The 20,947-nt window shown below is 45.0% G+C and overlaps 1 protein-coding gene across 2 annotated transcripts in view; it reads right to left on the bottom strand.

The window, feature by feature from the left end:
- The window catches only part of NDFIP1 (Nedd4 family interacting protein 1), a 58,131-nt gene extending 41,839 nt beyond the window's left edge, over positions 1 to 16,292 (bottom strand). Inside the window, exon 1 of one of the 2 annotated variants that reach the window (XM_008255156.4) lies at positions 15,925 to 16,292. In XM_008255156.4, the coding sequence (XP_008253378.1) occupies positions 15,925 to 15,987 (63 nt within the window). In that variant the 5' untranslated portion in view covers positions 15,988 to 16,292. The remainder of the gene's footprint in view (positions 1 to 15,924) is intronic. The other variant, XM_002710273.5, reaches the window with a different exon arrangement.
- Between the last annotated feature and the right edge of the window lie 4,655 nt (positions 16,293 to 20,947).

Raw genomic sequence — 20,947 nt, 5'->3', positions numbered from 1 at the left:
CTCAGTGGTTGTGTCCATTTGGGGAGCAAATTAGTTAATGGAAGATCTCTCTATCTCCTCGTTCTTTTATAAATCTGCCTTTCAAATAAATAAATAAGTAAACAAATCTGTTAAAAACACAGACTTAAAAAACAAGGACAGTGTGCTAATATTTAAAATGGGACACAATCTGAGGTTTTAAAAATAAAACATATGTCTCTCCCTCTCTCTAATTCTGACTTTGAAATAAGTAAATACATAAACCTTCGAAAAAATTACAAAAGTTTATAAAAAATTAGAAGATAAAACTGAGAAAAATATCATAGACGGTAGATCAGACAGAAAATATGAGAAAAGGCAAAAGAAATTTCTTTAGAAAAAAATCAGTATAAGAGGCTTGAAATCCAATCATCAAAGAGAGAAGAAAAAAAAAATCAAAGTAGAGAAAAATCAAATAAGTACACTTTAAACTTTCTCAGAACCGAAGGACAAGAGTGTCCAGACTGGAAGGGCACACTGAGTGCCTGGCACAATGGATGAAAATCTATCTACATCAAGGTGCAACCTAGTGAGAATTTCAGGACACAGGAAAAGGGCTGGGGTGAGCTGGGGAAGTACGCCTACTCTGTAAAGAATCAGATACTACAATGGCTTCAGGCTTCCTAATAGCAACACTGGAGCCTGGAAGGCAATGGTGCAAATCCCTTCAACATTCTGAGAAAAATATCTCCAACCCAGAAATCTAAGTAAGTGTGAAAATTCAAAATAATAAGATATTTAGATATGCAAGGTCTAAAACAATTAAAATGTTTAAACTCCTGTGTATTCGTTCTCAAAAAGCTGCTGGAGGACACGCTCCAAGAAAACAAGGCAGTCAATCAAGAAAGAAAAATGTGAATCAAGGACAGGGGCTTCAATTAAAAAGGCCAAGGAAGCCGGAGCTATGGAGTAGTGGGTAAAGTCACCGCCTGCACTGCCAATATCCCATATGGGTGCAGGTTCAAGTCCCGGTTGCCCCACTTCCAATTCAGCTCTCAGCTAAGGTGTCCAAGAAAGCAGTGGGAGATGGCCCAAGTATTTGGACCCCTGCACCTACATGGGAAACCCAAAAGCAGCTTCTGGCTCCTGCCTTCGATTGGTTCACCTCTGGCTATTGCAACCATTTGGGGAGTGAACCAACAGATGGAAGATCTCTCTCTCTGTCTCTCCTTCTCTCTCTTTCAAAAACAAACAAACAAACAAACAAAAAAAAAAAAAACCAAAGACTGGGAAAGGAAACTCCTAGAATGAAAACTAAACAGCAGGCTTTGTCCCATCCCATATTAGAGTACCTGGGTTAGATACCCAGCTGCAACACCACCAGCACCCATATGAGCAGCAGTTCAAGTCCCAGTTGCTCCACTTCTTATCCAGCTCCCTGCTAGGGCACCTGGGAAAGCAGTGGAAGATGATCCAAGTGCTTGGGCCCCTGGCACCCACATTTGAGACTGGGACAGAGTTTCAGGCTCCTGGCTTTGGGCTGGCCCAGCCCTGGCCACTGCAGCTACTCAGCGAGTGAACCAGTGGCTGGAACACCTTTCTCTCTCTAAGTGCCTTTCAAATAATTCAATAAATCTAACAATAAAAATAGCTCCTGTCTTTAGCTTGCCACTAATAAAGTCCTTGGGAGGCAACAGTGATGGCTGAAGTAACTGGGTTCTCGTCATCCCTGTGCGAAACCTGGACTGAGTTGAGTGTCAGTCAGTTTAGCACAGCCCCACCCTGGCCCAGCTCTGGCTGTTGCAGGCATTTGGGGACTAACTGGTGGAGGACGAGATCTCTTTCTGTCTCTCTCTCTAATTGCCTCTCAAACAAAACAATGACAAAGCTGAAATCTGAGAAATCAAGAAGCTGCACACTTTAAATGTTATTTAGCTACAAATATAATAGTGTAAGAGTCTAAAGATCTAAGCGGCAGGCAGATGAACAGGAGGCTGCTGCTGTGGGTAATAAACTAGTAAGATGTATGTATGTATAACTCTAATCTACAATGCACATATAACTTTGATACAGATTAAAAACTAGATAAGAAATAAAAACAAACATGATAAAATGTGTTACACAAGGAGAATCTCTCTGCTCAAAGGAAACTAAACGGACCGAAGGTGGGGAGCGTGATGTAACAAGAGTGAGGGCTAGGAGGAAGGGGCATTCCAGATAGAACAGAGTGAGGGGCAGCTTCCAGGTAAGAGAGGATGATGCATGCTGGGAACTGAAACACGTTCCTTGTACAATACCAGTCATGACAGCCCACCCTTCCCCCCAAGGCCCTGTCTCCCCCATTGACATCTGCCTCAATCTCTGAGGCCAGGCTCAAGTTTCAGTTCTCAGAAGCTTTCCTAGAAGTCTCTGGAACCAGGAGATCTCTTTCTCCTCTAATGCCTATTTAAAAACATTTCTTTATGTTTGTTTGTAAGGCAGAGTGATAGAGAGAGGGAGAGACAGATCTTCCATCTGCTGGTTCCCTCCCCAAATGCCAGCAATAGCTGAGGCTGGGCCACACTGAAGTTAGGAATCAGGAACTCCATCTGGGTCTCCTATGTGGGTGGCAGGAACCCAGGGTGTGCAGTAGCAGGAAGCTGGATGGGAAGTAGAGGAAAGACTGGGTCCATGTACTCTGATCCAGGATGTGGGCATCTCAAGCAGTGGCACAACCCACAGTAAGACAATGAATGCCCCCAAATTCCCCCTGTTAATTAAATTACAGAGGGCCCAAAAGATGAAGAGTCTGCAGAAGGGCAGCTAAATGCTTAGCTAAACTCAATACTGTATACAAATTTTGAAATAAAAAGCTGTATTCTACTTATTCCAAGACAAGTGTAAGAGTAACACAAGTAATAATAAAAACAGTATACAGGGATTTTAAAAATGTTTTCTTCTTGAATATGAAATTTCTAAGTTTATAAGGAAAACACGTGGCAAATACAGAAAAATAGACAAGAAAAATAAAAACTATCGTAATTCCATCTCTCAGATGCCTTTCCAATCCTTAGGGAGTATATATTATTTTATAAAATTTCCCACTTAATACATGATGGGATTTGCTTTCTTTTTAAAAGGTATTTATTTAAAAGCATTACAGAGACAGAGGGAGAGACAGAAACAGACAAAGAGAGAGATCTTCCATCTGCTGGTTCACTCCCCACATGGACGCAACAGCCAGGAGCCACAAATTTCATCCGAGTCTCCCACATGGGTGCAGGGGCCCAAGCACTTGGCTGCTTTCCCAGGCCATTAGCAGAGCGCTGAATCAGAAGAGGAGAGTTTGGGACTCAAACTGTCACCCATGTGGTATGGCATCGCAGGTAGCAGCTTCACCCACAACATCACAATGCTGGCCCCTGGATTTTCTTTCATCATTAAATATTATTTTGTAACGCCACTGTGTTTTGAAAATCATAATATATTAAGACTTTCTCTGAGATAGATTTTTAAAAATCTAAACCAAAGCATTAACTACAAATAGCTAAATAATGATTACAATAATATGCTAAAAGAAACACAAAATTGGTGTTAGATGGTATGCTCTAGGTGCAGATGTCTGGCACAGCATTTAAGTCACCACTGGGGACTCAGGCAGTGATGTCCTAGAAACTCCACTTCCAAACTAACATCCTGCTAAAAATACACACACATCAGGTGATGGCTCAAAAGAACTTTGGTTCTTGCCACCCATATGGGAGACCATGATTTAGCTCCAGCCCCCTGGCTTTGGCCTGATCCAGCCTTGGCTGTTGCAGACATTTGAGGAATGAACCAGTCAACGTAAGATCAATCTCTCTCTGCCTTTCAAATAAAATGAAAATAGGGGTTGGCGCTGTGGCATAGCAGGTAAGGTGCTGGCATCTCATATGGACGCTGGTTTGAGTCTTAGCTGCTCCACTTCCAATTCAGCTCCCTGCTAATGGGCCTGGGAGAGCAGCAGCAGATAACCTAAGGTTTTGCTTCTCTGCATCCAAGCGGGAAACCTGGATGAAGCTCCTGGCTTTAGAATGGCTCACCTTGAGCCACTGAGGTCACCTGGGGAGTGGGCCTCTAGATGGAAGATCGGTTCTGTCTCTGACTCTGTCTTTCAAATAAATAAAGAAATAAATCTTAAAAAATTGGAAAACTTTAAAAATGATACACTCTAACAATTGTTGAGACCCTTTTCAATATAATTACAAATTCTCATTTAAATGTTTTCATTGAAATGTGAAATTTACACCTAAAACTGCATGTGGATTATGTTAAACCAATCTGAAACAGACTAATACAAGGTATTTTAGCCTTTCAATAGTTGCTGATAATATAGCCAAGGATTATCTTTCATTCCCAACATAAAAATTTTTCTTTTTTCTCCTTCTGAGCTAGTCATTTCGGTGAGATCTTAACTGTGTTCACCTCTATTAACTTAGCCACCTAAAAAGAAATCTGACCAATGTGTTTAAGAGCATTAATTAATGCTACCTACCATTACATGCATGACTGAGCAGAAGTCATTTAGGCACACTTTAAAATATCATATCTGAAAGTACAATTCAGCTACACAGGGACAAGTATTAAAAATAATCTCTTATCAACTATCAGTCATGTGCAAGATCCCCAAGGCTACAGACAACCTTCAAATCACATTTATGCTTCTATAGTAACTTGAGATTTTCTAAACTCCTAAAAACGTAACTGCCAATAGCAATGAGTAAAACCACTAGCAACTGAGCCAGTTTCTTTATTAAAAATAAAGGCGGGCCGGCGCCGCTGCTCAATAGGCTAATCCTCTGCCTTGGGGTGCCAGCACACCGGGTTCTAGTCCCGGTCGGGGCGCCAGATTCTGTCCCGGTGGCCCCTCTTCCACCGGGCCGCAGCGGCCAATGGAGGGTGAACCAATGGAAAAAAGGAAGACCTTTCTCTGTCTGTCTCTCTCTCACTGTCCACTCTGCCTGTCAAAACAACAACAACAACAAAAACAACAACAACAACAACAAAAAAAAAACAACATAAAGGCTAGGGACTGGCAAGCCTATTAGCTGCTCTGCTTCTGATTCAGCTCCCTGTTAATGTGCTTGGGAAGGCAATACAAGATGGCCCAAGGCCGGCGCCGCGGCTCAATAGGCTAATCCTCTGCTTGCGGCGCCAGCACACCGTGTTCTAGTCCCGGTCGGGGTGTCGGATTCTGTCCCAGTTGCCCCTCTTCCAGGCCAGCTCTCTGCTGTGGCCAGGGAGTGCAGTGGGAGTGCAGTGGAGGATGGTCCAAGTCCTTGGGCCCTGCACCCGCATGGGAGACCAGGATAAATACCTGGCTCCTGGCTTCAGATCGGCACAGTGTGCCGGCTGCAGCAGCCATTGGAGGGTGAACCAACGGTAAAAGGAAGACCTTTCTCTCTCTGTCTCTCTCTCTCACTGTCCACTCTGCCTGTAAAAATAAATAAATAAATAAAAATAAAAGACGGCCCAAGTACTTGGGCCCCTGCCACCATATGGGACACAGGGTTGGAGTTCCTGTCCAAGTCCTGGCTGTTGCGACCATTTAGTGAGTGAGCTATTGGACAGAAGATCTGCCTCTCTTTGCCTTTCTGTCCCTCTGTCTTTCAAATAAGTAAATGCATCTTTAAAACAAAGTAAAGAAAAATAAAATGCTAAAAAAACTCTAGAGATGGGCATTTCACCTAGTGGTTGAGACTCAGGTTAAGATGCCCACTTCTCTTATGTGAGTACCTGCCTTCTGCTCTCGAGTGACTGGGTTCCTCTAACCCATGAGTTGCCAGTTCTCAGTTTAGACCGGTCTTGGTAACTGCAGGCATTTGGGGCAGTGAATCAGTAAATAAGAGTTGTGTTCCTATGCCTCTCACATCAATTTTTAAAAATACTTTCTTGGAGTTGCAGGTATCATGGCACAGCAAATTAAGTCAAGGCTTGGGATGCCCAAATCCCATATCAGAATGCTTGGGTTCCAGTTCCAGGCGCACTTCCAATCCAGCTTCTTCCTAATATATACTCTGATAGGCAGCCAGTGATGGTTTCCTGCCAACCCTGTCAGAGACTCAGATTGGGTTCTGGGCTCTTGGCTTTGGCTTTGTGTTTTCTTTCTCTTTCTCAATGCCTCTCTTTTAAATAAATAATAATAGTAAAAAAAAAATTCTTTTCTTGCTTTTAAAAAAGTTGTTGAGCTTGCTGTGAACCAAAAATTGCTCCCAAATAGTCTATTTTGGTGATATGGGTATTTGACAGAATGGCTGTGAGGTCCCCATCCCATACAGTCCCTAGGTTCAGGCACCTGTTTGGATTCAGATTCAGCTTCAGGCTAATGTGCGAGCATCTTAGGAAGCAGCAGATGCTACCTCAAGCACCTGGGTACGTCACCCATGTGGGAGACCCAGAATTAGTTCCAGGCTCCCGGCTTTGTCCACACAGAGCCCTGCCGGTTATGGGCATTTAAAGAAGGAAGTATTTGGGCCAGCTTTCACAGGCACATTAGTAGGGAGCTGGATTGGAAGTGAAGCAGCTAGGATTTGAACTAGGGCCCATATGGGATGCTGATACAGCAGGCGAAGGCTTAACCTTCTATGCCACAGTGCCAGCCTTGGGGCAGGCATTGTGACACAGTATTGGTTAAGCTGCCATATGGGACGTCTGCACACCAAAACAGAGTGCCTACTTCAAGTTCCGGCTCCTCTGTGCTTCCAATCCAGCTTCTTGCTAATACACCTGGAAGGCAGAGCATCGCAGTCCAAGGATCTGGGCTCCCACCACTCACGGGAGACCCGGATGGAGTTCCTGGTCCTGGGTTTGACTTATACTAGCCCAGACTGTCGCAGTCATTTCAAGAGTGAACCTGCAGACGGAGGATCCCCTGCACCTCGAATAAATAAGTAAATCCCTGAACTATTACAGATAAAAATGCTTTAATAAAGTCTTTTTTTAAGATTTATTTTATTTATTTGAAAGTCAGAGTTACACAGAGAGAGGAGAGGCAGAGAGAGAGAGAGAGGTCTTCCATCCATTGGTTCACTCCCCCAGATGGCCACATGGCCAGAGCTGCGCCGATCTGAAGCCAGGAGCCAGGAGCTTCTTCAAGGTCTCCCACATGGGTGCAGGGGCCCAAGGACTTGGGCCATCTTCTACTGCTATCCCAAGCCATAGCAGAAAGCTGGATCGGAAGAGAAGCAGCCAGGACTAGAATTGGCACCCATATGGGATGCAGGCGCTTCAGGCCAGGGCTTTAACCCACTGCGCCACAGCATTGGCCCCTAATAAAGTCTTTGTATGTTCCTCAATTCATACCTACTTAGGGCCTAGGGTGAACCTCCCAAATACTGAACTCAAGCTTCAAAAACTGCTTATTAATACAAAACTATATGAAAAGTTTGGATACTGTAATACAAAGCTCCTAAAATGAAAGCTTTAAAATACTAAGAATACTAAGGCTGATATCCTAGGTCCACAAAATTTTACCTAAATTTTATAAGGGCACAGTAAGTATTTTTAAGGTATTTTTTTAAATGGCAAGTAAAATCATTAATAGAAAATCTGGAAATCATTCCTGTCATTTTTCTCCAAAAGTACTGTTTTAAGGCCAGCGCTGTAGAGTAGCAGGTAAAGCCGCTGCCTGTGATGCCAGTATCCCATGTGGGTTCAAGTCCCAGCTGCTCCACTTTTGATGCAGTTCCCTATTAATGAGCCTGGGAAAGTAGCAAAAGATGAGAGAACTGGAAGCCTTGGCTGTTGCAGCCATTTAAGGAGTGAACCAGGAGATAAGAAGATTCTCTTTCTCTCTCTCTAACTCTGCCTTTCAAAAAAAAAAAATATTGTTTTGAAAGCAGGGGGAAAAAAAGACTACATTTGACAAAGACTACTGAACTTTACAGCACAAAGAGTACAGCTTAACTGTGCAAATTTAAAAATCCATTTAGCTGGCTGAAGGATCCAGGTTGGTAGGCAGAATGTTACAAAACAATGCAACTTTATTATAAATGTATGAAACTGCCCCACTCAAGAGGAGGGTGGAGGAGGAAGGTGCTGACCTAAGTAATTCTGGAAACCAGCAGAGTCTGTAAGACTAAAGGCCAAAGTAACTGTATACACGCCTCGTCCTCCAGTAGATAACACCATTTCCTGTAAGTGTATTGGCTAACAACTGATAACACTACCCAAGCACAGAAATGAGGAATCTGATATAATAGATTAAGCTTCCACCTGCAGTGCTGGCATCCCACATGGACACCGGTTCAAGTCCTGGCTATTCCACTTCTGATCTAGTTCCCTGCTAATGGCCTGGAAAGCAGTGGATGATGGCCCATGTGCATGGGCCCCTGCACCCACGTGGGAGACCCAAAAGAACCTCCTAGCACCTGGCTTTGGATTAGTTCAGCTCTGGCCATTGTGGCCATTTGGGGAGTGAATCAGCAGATGGAAGATGTCTCCCTCTGTCTCTCCCTCTCTCTATAAGTCTGCCTCTCAAACACTAGGCTAATCCTCCGCCTGTGGCGCCGGCACCCCGAGTTCTAGTCCCAGTTGGGGTGCCGGATTCTGTCCCGGTTGCTCCTCTTTCAGTCCAGCTCTCTGCTGTGGCCCAGGAAGGCAGCAGATGATGGCCCAAGTGCTTGGGCCCTGCACCTGCATGAGACCAGGAGGAAGTACCTGGCTCCTGGTTTCGGATCGGAGTGCGCTGGCTGTAGCAGCCATGTGGGGGGGGTGAACCAACAGAAGAAAGACCTTTCTCTGGCTCTCTCTCACTGTCTAACTCTGCCTGTCAAAAAAAAAAAAAAAAAAAAAAAAAAAAAAAAAAAAGGAAAAACAAATGAGGAATTAAGAAAATGAATGCCAGATGGAAGAGATGGAAGAAGACAGGTTTCTCAGTATGGTAATGGGAATTTAGAGATAAAGAAGTAGGCCAGACTGATCCCCATGGTAAAGCATTAGAGTTGGAGATGTTAGTATGAACTTGTGGATAGCTCCATATAGACAGATGGTTACATTAAAAAAATTTACACATGTATAAATTACACATGTCCCACTTACGTTTCCTTTACTCTTTGAAACTAGCAGGTGAGGAATGTATCGATGCCTTACTGGATAACATGAAATGTATGCCACATTTTAGCACTGAATGATAAATAACATGAAATTAGATAGCAGAAGCCACTCCTTAAATCCTTTTATTTTTATTCATAAACTGCCCAATCTCAAATACCTCCAAATTGCATTCAAGCATTCAAGTCTCCACTTACTGGTATTTCCAAAATCCTAATTTATAGGCAATGTCAGATAAATGGTCAAAGATTATCCTAAACTGTTGGGAGGGAAACATGTAAAAGGAACTACTACAGTGAATAAGAAAACGCTTCACCAGAATTGTTCTGAACAGGGTGGGAATTTGGCTTAGCAGTAAAGATGCTGCTTGGGATGCTCACATGTCATAATGGAGTGAGTGCCTGGGTTCAAATCCTGGCTCTGCTCCCAATTCCAGCTTCCTGCTTATGTACACCCTCGAAAGCAGCAGGTGATGGCTCAAGATGCTGGATCCCTGCCACCCACCTAAGAGTCCCGGAATGAGTTCCTGGCTTCTGCCTTGGGCTTGGCCCAGCCTAGGCTATTGTGGGCGTTTAGAGAGTAACTAGAGAGGCCGGCACCGCGGCTCACTAGGCTAATCCTCCGCCTAGCGGCGCTGGCACACCGGGTTCTAGTCCCAGTTGGGGCGCCGGATTCTGTCCCGGTTGCCCCTCTTCCAGGCCAGCTCTCTGCTGTGGCCAGGGAGTGCAGTGGAGGATGGCCCAGGTGCTTGGGCCCTGCACCCCAGGGGAGACCAGGAAAAGCACCTGGCTCCTGGCTCCTGCCATCGGATCAGCGCGGTGCGCCGGCCGCAGCGCGCCGGCCACGGCGGCCATTGGAGGGTGAACCAACGGCAAAGGAAGACCTTTCTCTCTGTCTCTCTCTCTCACTGTCCACTCTGCCTGTCAAAAAATAAAAAATAAAAATAAAAATAAAAAAAAAAATAGAGAGTAACTAGAGAAAGTTACGACTCTAGTTCTGACTCTCTGCCTTTCAAATAAATAAAATAACTAATTAAACACAAAAATGTTCTTAAGCTTAACCAGTAAAGCTAGCATTCGGGATTTTTTAATATAAATAATGTTATCCAGAAAAACGAGCCAGCCGAATTGTAACGGCAAAATGTACTAAATGATGTCTAAGTGGGTATTGTCTACTACTACATGAGAACAGTTCCACCAAGCAGTTGCACTTACTCAAAGATAATAAAAAATAAACTAGGAAGTCAAAGTAATTATTTTAATGTCCTAAAAACAAACAAACAAACAAACAAAAATCAGAGGATGTCACTAGAATCTTTCTCTTCAAGTCCTCCTTTCTTTTTTCTTCATAAGAAATACAAAGCCAGGGCCGATGCTGTGGCATAGCAGGTAAATTCGCCACCTTCAACGCCAGCATCCCATGTGGATGCTCCCTGCTAATGCACCTGGGAAAGCTGCGGAAGATGGGAGACCTGGAAGAAATTCCTGGCTCCAGGTTTCAGCCTGGCCCAGTCCTGGCCATTGCAGCCATTTAGGGAATGAACCAGTGGATGGAAGATTTCTCTCTCTGTCTCTCCTTCTCTCTCTGTAAATCTGACCTTCAAAAATAGAAAATGAAATTTAAAAACACAAAGTTGTTCTCATGGTAGGATTTATAACTTAATGTAAAGTACCATAACTGACTTCTAGGACAGAGTAATTTGAAGTTATGTACAGGCAAACCAGAAGGTGGCATCAGTTTGGAGTAGGATTCCCCACAGCAGTTCAACTGGGCCTTGGTTTCTGGAAGTACCAGGAAATACCGCCCTGTTTCCAGGGGAACAGGTACAATGACTAAGCCAAACAAATCTCCCCTAACTCATGGTCATCGGTGGGACTGGGCAAGAAAATAAGAATGGATTGACAGGAATCCATCACTGCTACACCAGTAAGGAGGCCCAACCAGAGCAGGTCAAATACAAAGGGCATTTACAGATCAGCAGCTTCTGACACTCACAAGTTCTGTTTCCGTATTCCTATCAGATGACTAAAGAGCTCTCATGCTATATTCCTCATGTGATAGTATCTGCTTAAAATAGCATAAATTCTTTGTTTTCAGTCATATACAGAAACACATATAAATGAAATAATTTATAGGATTTACTTCAAAATAATGGTGAGGGATACAATTAAGTAAGATTGGGCATTCACTGATAAATACCAGAAAGGGATGGATGCATTATCTTTACACTACTACCCTATTTATCATGTCTTCAAAATTTCCACAAAAAGTTGAAAATGTAAATAGTATGAAAAAAATTCTACTCCTATAACTCATCAACGAAACATAAACTGAATTCAAAATGAGCAAAGAATCTGCAGAAATTTCTCCACAGAAGATATACAAATGGATAGTAAGCACATGAAAAAAATGCTTAATTTCACTAATCACTGGGGAAATACAAGTCAATACCACAAGGAGATCCACTTCATATCCATTAGATGGTTATTATCAAAACAAAACAACACAACCGAACATAAAGCTGAGGGTATGGAGCAACTGGAACTGAACCCCAGTGTGCCCTTAGCTGTAGCCACTAGGGAAAACAGGATGGTGTTTTAAATGAAATTACTATGTGACCCAGCAATTCTACTTCTGGGTATAACACTTAAAAGAATTAAAAGCAAGGACTTGCACAGATATTCGTTCACCCATATTCCCAGCAGCATTATGCACAACGGTCAAAAAGTGGAGGAAATCCAAATGTCTACAACAGATGAAGGAATAAACAAAATGTGGCAGAACCTTACCACGAAATATTATTTAGCTTTAGCAAGGAAGGAAATTCTGGCACGGGCTACAACAGAGAAACCCTGAGGGTACCAAGCTATATGAAATAAGCTATTTACCAAAGGACAAATAATGTCTTGTTCCACTTGAAGAGCTACCCAGAGCAGCCAAATCCATAGAGAAAGAAAGGAGAATGGCAGCTGCCGGGGGCTGCAGGAGGGGATGAGGAGTTGTTGTTTAAGTGACCCACAGTGCAGCTTTGCAAAGCAGAAAAGTTCTGCAGATACACTGGCTGCATGACGACATAAATACACTTAATGCCACTGGACCCAAATGGTTAACATGGTAAATTCTATGTGTTTTACAATTAGAAAAAAGTTGCAAATGATTTACCAATCTTCTCATTATTTTTCAAAAAGTTTTCTTTGATCACTGACCACATGGGCCATAAACCCAGCAAAAAACCATAAAAATCCTGATATACATTCTAAGCAGTATTTCCTGACATAATTAATGATTTCTGAAGCTAAAAAAAAAATTACCACAAAGGCATTATTCATCCCCTCATCCACCATCACGACTTCATCTTCATTTGTTAGTGATAAAATTCTTTCCCTGATCTATCAAAATGTTCCTTCACAATCCTGAGAGAGCTTATCCAGAAGCTATCACTCCCCAGGGGGCTGGTGCTGTGGTACAGGGGGTAAAGCCGCTGTCTGCAGTGCCAGAATCCCATATGGGTGCCAGTTCGAGTCCTGGCTGCTCCATTTCCAATCCAATTCCCTGCTATTGCACTTAGGAAAGCAACAGAAGATGGCCCAAGTACTCAGGCCCCTGCACATATGTGGGAAACCAGGAAGAAGCTCCTGGCTCCTGGCTCAGGACTGGCTCAGCTGGAGCAGCTGCAGCCATTGGGGAAGTAAACCACTGTCTCCTTCTCTCCCTCCCTCCCTCTCTCTGTAATTTTGCCTTTCAAATAAATAAATCTTTAAAATAATCTTAAAAAGGTATCATTCCCAAAACTCCTCTACAACATCAGATTGCAATACAAGATTATTGGTGATGGTAACAAATGGTAATGAGGCAAAATAAAACACTGTGCCAAAACTAAAAATTCCAGTTTGTTTTTAAACCTATATGGCAGTGTCCTCACCTATATGGCATATACACTGCATTCAAAGCCAACTGTCTCAAAACGCCTGGCATGAACTGGCAGAATTTATGACACAGGCAAAGACGCATGGTGGTGAGGCCAAGAGGACTGATAATGGATGAGCAGGAACAAACACCTAGAGAGCGAGCACGGTCTAACACTGGGTATGGACCCACCTAGACTTTCCTGAAACAAGTGCTTCTGCATGTCAGGACACACATTCTCAGTTTCAAAATGCAAAAAGGAAAAAAAGATCATGACACCGGCAGCCCACAAGCCCAGCCTTTCTATATAGTCTGTAATCATGCTAAATTCAAGTTATACATGTTATACTGCCAGTACACAGACCATAAGGGCAAACTGTGTTTATATTTATGCATGAATCGTACGGTTTTCCATTACACTGACTTGGCTAGAGGATCATCCCAATTTAATTAACTAGATCAAATAGAAGTCAGAATAGCCTTTTGTGACATCCAAAGAGTATCATGCTCCTATCAAGTTGCCTGGACAATGCACCAACATTCTATAATTCAAAAGCCTTTTAAATATGTATGTTGTCTGACCAAACACTTCCCCATCTAGAAATTTACACTAAGGAAATAGCTTGAAGATGTGTATAAAAAAAAAAGTCAGTAAAAAAAACTGTAAGCTCTTAAATGACCAACAATACATAACGGAGTAAATTATTGTTTGGCCATGCAATTTTATGCCATGTGGACATTAAAAATATTTGATAAATACATGCATAGCACATTATGTGAAAAAGCACATTGCAAAATATTAAAATATTAACCCAATTTTTACATCTAGATTGTGTGCCTCTGTACATGCATGTGCGCAAGAGTACACACATATGCAAATATGTGAATTGCAGAACAAGAACATGATACAGTGAAGTGCAGGAGTCCATGAAATTGGCTGTCAGTGCACAAAGAGGAGCTTGTGTATGTATGTACGGGTGCATGAGAGTACTTACACTCGTGTGTGTATCTGCTAATGTGTACGCCTATATTTGGACTGTGAGCCTGTGTTTTAAGTAGGTGAGTGTAAATATATCTTTATAATCACCATTTAGCAGCTTTGTGACCTTGAGCAAGTTACTGAGCCTCTTTCAGTCTTGACTTTGTCATCTATACAACAAGAATAAACTCTGAGTCACTAGGGCTTCATAAGGATTAAATGAAAAATAAATGTAAACGACTAAATACTGTGACTGGTGCACAGTTAAATCAATGTTAGTCTTCCTTACCTGTAGACAGGTATACTGCTCTACATCTGTGTTTATTTACAAAGCTATAAATCCACAAGAATACACATCAAAATATTAATTTTGGTTATCTATAGGTGACAGATTATTGTCTGGACAATTTTTTTGCTTTCGTATTTTACAATTTTTCTAGGAAGACTATTGTTCCATTCTTTTTTGAAGGTTACTTCTTAAATGAATGAAATAAAGATGACACATCCCTGACACAACTCAGTTCTGCAGAAGTAAAAGCTAACAGATACTACACCAAGAAACAGATAATTCTGGTCCTCCAGCATATTTTTTGTATTCTAGCAGTGTATCAGCGTTACCCAACAGCTCAAGAAGATGGCAGTACAAAGAAAACCTGCAGCTCCTCCGCTTGCTTGCCTTGCCCAAGTCAGGACAGAAACAAGAGGGTACAGGTGCGATTTGCAAACACCTTGGTGACAGTTAAGTGACATCTGTCTTCGGCATTTTATTAAAGCAGGAAGGACCCCTCCCCCCAAGTCTTGCCTAAGGTCATACGAAAAAGGATGTCAAGAGATCTCAAGATTAGACTGCACAGCCACCAATTCTGGTCGTGTTTATGAAACCAAGAAGCTACATTCTAACCAGTCATTTCGGGAGTCCGCGCCGGAGGCGGGGGCGAGTTACAACACCCACTCTCACCCCCGGCCCGGAAGACAGCAAAACAAACCAGTAACTGCACCGGGGTTCATCTGCTTGTTGTCATCGAACTGGTTTTCCTTATTTCTAAAACATAAAATCGCACATCCCCTAAGGTAGGCCATTTGATTACATAAAAGCAGGGCTGACAATTGTATGCAAATTATATCAGAAGCATTTGAAACCCGACAAAACAGTTATTTGCGGTTCCCATCGACACCAGTTACTACCCGTTTCAATCCCCACAATTACCATGTGTTCGACGAACACCTCTCAATCCTACAGAGGGTCTCTCTGAATTTCCAAGGGAAACTCAGCCACAGACAGCTGCTTGTTTTCCCTGGGGCCTCAATTTATAAATGATATCCAAGGTAATAAGCCAATCATCGCCTGTGCATTTCCTCCCCAGCCATGCCATTAAATCTCTCAAAACGTCACTCCCGAGCATTTAAAATACACACAGGCACACGCCCTGCAGCCGTCGCCTTGGCTCCACGTCCCGGGGCACCGCCGCGGCTCCACACCGCCTTTTCCAGACCCACTGCAAACTGCGGATGTGCCTCTCGCCTCGTTTTCTGAGTTTTGTCTTCCAACCAGGCGAAGCTCAGAAACCCTGAGTAATCGCACTCGGCCGCGATTCTTATCTCTTCTCTCCGCCCAGTTTCCTTTCCGACTTCTAGCTTTTTTTCTTTTTTTCTTTCTTTCTTTCCATTGACATCAAACCACAAGTGGAAATATGAGTGCTCCCGGGGCGATGCCTCCACAGGGGTCGCGGGTTCTGACTCGGGGAAGCCCCCGCCCTGGGAACCGTTGGGAACGAGGCCCGGCACTGCTTTTCCCATGGCCCCGGGTCGCAGAGGGCCGGGCCCAGCCCGCGGCGACCTCGAATCCCAGCCCGAGGCCCCGTCTCGCCCGCCAAGGCCCAGCGCGGCCTGCCGAGCCCCGGCGTCGAGTGGGGGCCTCGGGCTGGCACCGAGAGGCCTTGAAGCGGCCGGCGGGGACGGCCTGGCCAGAGCCCGGAGCCCGCGGTCCGAGGCGGAACTCGGGCGCGGCTTACCTGCTGGTACCGGCTGCCGCAGGCCGGCTCCACCGCCGCCAGCGCCGCCAACGCCAACGCCATGGCGCAGCCGGCCGCAGAGCAGGAAAGCGAACGAGTGAACTGAAGGGGCGCGGGCGCTGCGGCCTGCGAGCTCCGGGTGGCCGAGGGGGACGCGCCTCGGGTGGGTCTCGATGGCCGCCGCCGCTCCGGGGCTACAGGCTCTCCTCGGGCTGTGAGCGCCGCCGCCGCCGAGGCTCCGACGCGGCCCCGGGGGAGGAGGCGGAGACGACGGCGACGACGCTGCGCCGCCGCCCCGCCCCCCGATCGCACAGCCCGGCCTCGCCCTTCGCCCTTCGCCGCCGCCCCGCGGTGCCCGGGGCCCGGTGCTGCCTGCCCTCGGAGGCTGCGGCGTCGGAATCGGGGCCACTAAAAACCAGTTCGGGGCAGGGCGCCGCGGGGAGCGCGCACCGCGTGCCGAGCGCTGAGCTGCCGCCGCGCGATCCCGTCCTCCCTAGCCCAGAGGCCCAGAAGCCGGGGCCTGGCGGCAGAATCTGGATGCTCTGCCTGCCGTCCGCCCAGATGAGCGGTCAGCCCAAGCCAGGCCGAGGACTAAGGCCCATCTGTCATCGTAACCGTGACAGTCAAATTTCAGCGTCCCTAAATAAAGTTTTATCGGAACACAGCAGCGCCGGTTTGCTGCCTCTAGCCCTCGTGCCCTAAAGTACTTGTGTGTGTCCCCGGAATTCCTTGGACCTCAAATGCCCCTTGGGATGAGGCTTGTCGCAGCCCCTAATGTTTCAACAGCCTCATTTGTGGATGCAGAGAGCTGAGGAAGCCAGGACGTGACGGATTTGGCCATAGGAAGCTTTCTAAGCAGTAGAAGCCTGTGCAGAGGCCCCCACGAGAGAGACAGAGCTTGTTTCGTGGGAGGCGGGCAGAGTTGCAGGATAGGAAATTCAATTATGAGAGTTTCACCGATATAAGGCAAGACAAGTTTCTTAGGTTGTCGTCCTGCAACCAAAGGATAAGCTTTGTGAAGACAAGAATATTTGTGTTTTAAATCTTTTGAGGATCTCCTACAGCAGGCGGCACAGTATAGCTACGTAGCGGTATCCCAGATCTGTTTCTCTCTGCCCCATCCAGGCAGCCATCTGGAATTGCTTCCAACCACATGTCCAGCCGAGGTGGGGGCGGGACGCTCAGTCTTTGAAGCTTATTGCAATTCGCATTTCTTCTTGATTGCCTTTCTGAGCTGGTCGTCTGGAGTTGGTATTAATAGGATGATGATTATCTCAGCTTCTAATTTTCAAGTTTAATTAACTTTATATTGGAAAACACAGCTGCATTTCGGACCCACGCAGAGTTGTCCATATATAGGAGCAAACTGTAATCAATACACTTTGTAGATACTTCTGTTCCTCAACTTTCAGTTCTTTTGTCAGTATCCAAATGCCTACATCCTTGTCCCTACTTCAAAATGTTAGTCTCACAAATTTATACACAGGGAGGGTGCACAAATCCTGCAGCATCCAAGCTGTGAAGTCTGCTTACTTGGAAAGCTTCTGTACTCATTCCCTCAGTTGTTTTTAATCCCGAAAAAAAAAATCTTCAAATGGAATAAGGTTTGGTGAATCAAACAAACACAATCTCTGCCATGTGGTCTTATATAAGAGGGGGGAAGCCTAACTTGAATTAAAAAAAAAAGAAATCTCATGAAGATGGCCACTGGAGGACAACTGCACTGTCACACCTGGCCCGCAGTCCTGTGCCTTCCTGTGGAAAAGAGGTAGCTTCCTTTCCCACCTCTTTGTATCACCGCACAATGAACGGGCTTTCTCACAGGAATCATGTCTCTCTCCAAGGAACAACCTTCTGCAAGGGTTTGGATGTGATATTCACGTGTCCCCCAGGGAGTCGTGCCTTGGAATGTAATCCCAATTGCAGGTAGAGGTGCCAAGTGGAAACTTGATCCCACGGGGGTGTTCAGTGGTGGGCCCCTTGGGTGATGATTAGGATTAGACATGGTGGAGGTAGATTAGGATTAGGATTAGAAGGCGTGAAGCCTTCATGAACAAAACATCTGAAAGAACCCACATTTTTTTTTTTTTTTCAAAGAAAAGGACCAGAAAAGACACGAGCATGGTCCCTGGCCGGTGCCCTGTGCTGCCCTGTGCTGACAAGAAGGCCATCACCAGGCGCGAGCCCTTGCCGGGGCCTTGCATAAATCAGCTGAGATTATCTGCCTTGATTCTAAGGGTGGAGAAGTTGGAGAACCGAGGAATTGAGTCACCACTGTACAAGGCCTCCAGTTGGCAAGCAAACCGTGCAATGAAGGGAAAAACTGAATTTTTGCCTCCTAGATCCATGGCGGGTGCAAGCCAAGCAGACAGAAGATAATCCACAGCCGTAGAAACTGCACTCTTTGGCTTCATCTTGAGATGTTGTCAGGAGAGTTTCCACAGAGAAAGTTATTAATTTCAGATTGCTGCACTTAGCAACTTATTTCCCCATGGAATTTCAGTAATCCTTTCCATGTGCAATACTTTTTTATGTGAGTTGCTGACTCTGAATCATCCATCCTGAAAGAGAAGAGAGACATTATGGAGAAGCAAGAGCATAACTCATGTCTATGGAATCTCTTTTTTTCTCTCAGGTTAGATACAGATCTCCAGGAAACTGCGGTCTTGTGTCTTTCATGGTCATCTGAGACATGACCTAGGCAGTGCTGAGTCTGGAAAGTAATCAAGAAGTATTTGGTAAATTTATTTAAAACCTCATTAGTCTAATATCTCATTTGAGGCCTTGAGTTTCCCTGACTAATCTTTACAGGGCTCCAACTGAACCATGTCGTTTCATTTTTTTACTGGCTTATTATTTCTTTTAATTTTCACTTCATGCTCTGAGTTTCCTTAAGGGCAAAGGTAATAACTTCATATTACAAGGAAAGAAATTTTCCTCTGATCTTTACTATTGATGTCTTGGACCCTATCATCCCCTTAATCCTTGTAATAAACTCATTTTGCCGATGAAGAGATTCAGGGAAATGTATATTACTGGCTCAGCGAGGCAGTGGTAGAGCCAAAATGCAAACTCTGATCTGCTGAATTCCAAAGCATGAGTGCTATTGGTGCAAGAGGAGAAACTTAAGACATAAAAGGGCCATTCCCAGCCTTTGGGGGCTTCACGTTAAAACATACAAGATTTCGGCCGGCGCCGCGGCTCACTAGGCTAATCCTCCGCCTTGCGGCGCCGGCACACCGGGTTCTAGTCCTGGTTGGGGCGCCGGATTCTGTCCCGGTTGCTCCTCTTCCAGTCCAGCTCTCTGCTGTGGCCCAGGAAGGCAGTGGAGGATGGCCCAAGTGCTTGGGCCCTGCACCTGCATGGGAGACCAGGAGGAAGCACGTGGCTCCTAGCTTTGGATTGGTGCAGCGCGCCCGGCTGTAGCAGCCATTTTGGGGGTGAACCAACAGAAAAAGGAAGATCTTTCTCTCTGTCTCTCTCTCTCTCGTTGTCTAACTCTGCCTGTAAAAAAATAAATAAATAAATAAAGTGAATGTGGGGGCAGGCATTTGGTGAGTGGTTCGGATGCTGCTTACGATACCCACGTCCATTCTCAGAGTGCCTGGATTTGACTCCCAGTTCTCCCAAATCTAGCGTCCTCCTAATGCACCCTTGGAGGCAGCAGACTCAAGTACTTGCTCTCCTGCCACTGATGAGGAAGACCCATGTTGAGTTCTGGACTTTTGGCTTTGGCCTGGCCCAACTCTGGCTGCTGTGGGCAACTGAGGAGTAAACCAGTAGATGGGAGACCTCTTTCTCTCTCTCTCTCTCTCTCTCTCTCTCTCTCTGCCTTTCAAATAAATGAAATAAATATTTTCAAACAGTGAATTTGGCTTCTTCTTGCTCACCTTCTGCCTAGAGATGACACAGTAAAGAGAAGGGCCTTGCCAGATGCTAACACCTTGATAGTGGACTTGACATCTTCTAGAAGAGCAGAAAATAAATTTATTTTATTTTTTTTAAATATTGATTTATTTATTTGAGAAGCAGAGTTACAGAGAGAGAGAGGCAGAGGTCTTCCATCCACTGTCTCACTCCCCAAATGGCCGCAACAGCCAGAGCTGGGCTGATCCACAGCCAGGAGCCAGGAGCTTCCTCTGGATCTCCCATGCGGGTGCAGGGGCCCAAGGACTTGGGCCATGTGCCACTGCTTTCCCAGGCTGCTCCTCTTCCTATCCAGCTCCCAAAACAATGTATCTTCTACTGTTAATGGGTGGGGTGTTCCAGAGATCATTATTAGGCCTTGCCTGTTTATAGTGTGGTTTAAATCTTCCACTTCCTATTAACCTCCTGCCCAGTTATCTGGTTTTATTCAAAGTGAGTTGTCGAGGGATCCAACTCTTTTTGTTCAATTTTCTGCTTGTACCTTCAGCTGTGTTGGAGTTGCTTCATGTATTTTGTACTCTATTCTTAGGTAATACATGTATTTATTTCATACACTGTCTTGATCCAGAAAGGATTTAAGCGCATAGGTATAGCAAGAAATCAGAAATTGGAAGTGGATGAGAATGAAAAAACAAATCAAGGGTAATGCCATGGTGTAGACATAGTCTTCTTGTTCACTCTTTTTTTTTTTTTTTTAAGATTTATTTATTTTACTTGAAAGAGTTACACAGAGAGAGGAGAGGCAGAGAGAGGTCTTCCATTCAACGGTTCACAATGGCCAGAGCTGTGCCAATCCGAAGCCAGGAGCCAGGAGCTTCCTCAGGGTTTCCCATGCGGGTGCAGGAGTCCAAGTATTTGGGCCATCTTCTACTGCTTTCCCAGGCCACAGCAGAGAGCTAGACAGGAAGTGGAGCAGCCAAGTCTCGAACTGGCGCCCATATGGGATGCTGGTGCTTCAGGCCAGGGCATTAACCTGCTGCACCACAGCGCTGGCACCCCCAACCCTTTTTTTAAGTTCTTGTTCACTCTTGTCGGCATATGAACACAGCCTGTCACCGAGTAGGCCCTTGTAGAATGAAAACAACACCAGGAACAA

The sequence above is a fragment of the Oryctolagus cuniculus genome, chromosome 6, assembly GCF_964237555.1.
Source record: "Oryctolagus cuniculus chromosome 6, mOryCun1.1, whole genome shotgun sequence".
NCBI lineage: Eukaryota > Metazoa > Chordata > Mammalia > Lagomorpha > Leporidae > Oryctolagus > Oryctolagus cuniculus.
The sequence above is the reverse complement of the archived record's forward strand: the minus strand, read 5'-3'. Positions and strand labels throughout refer to the sequence as shown.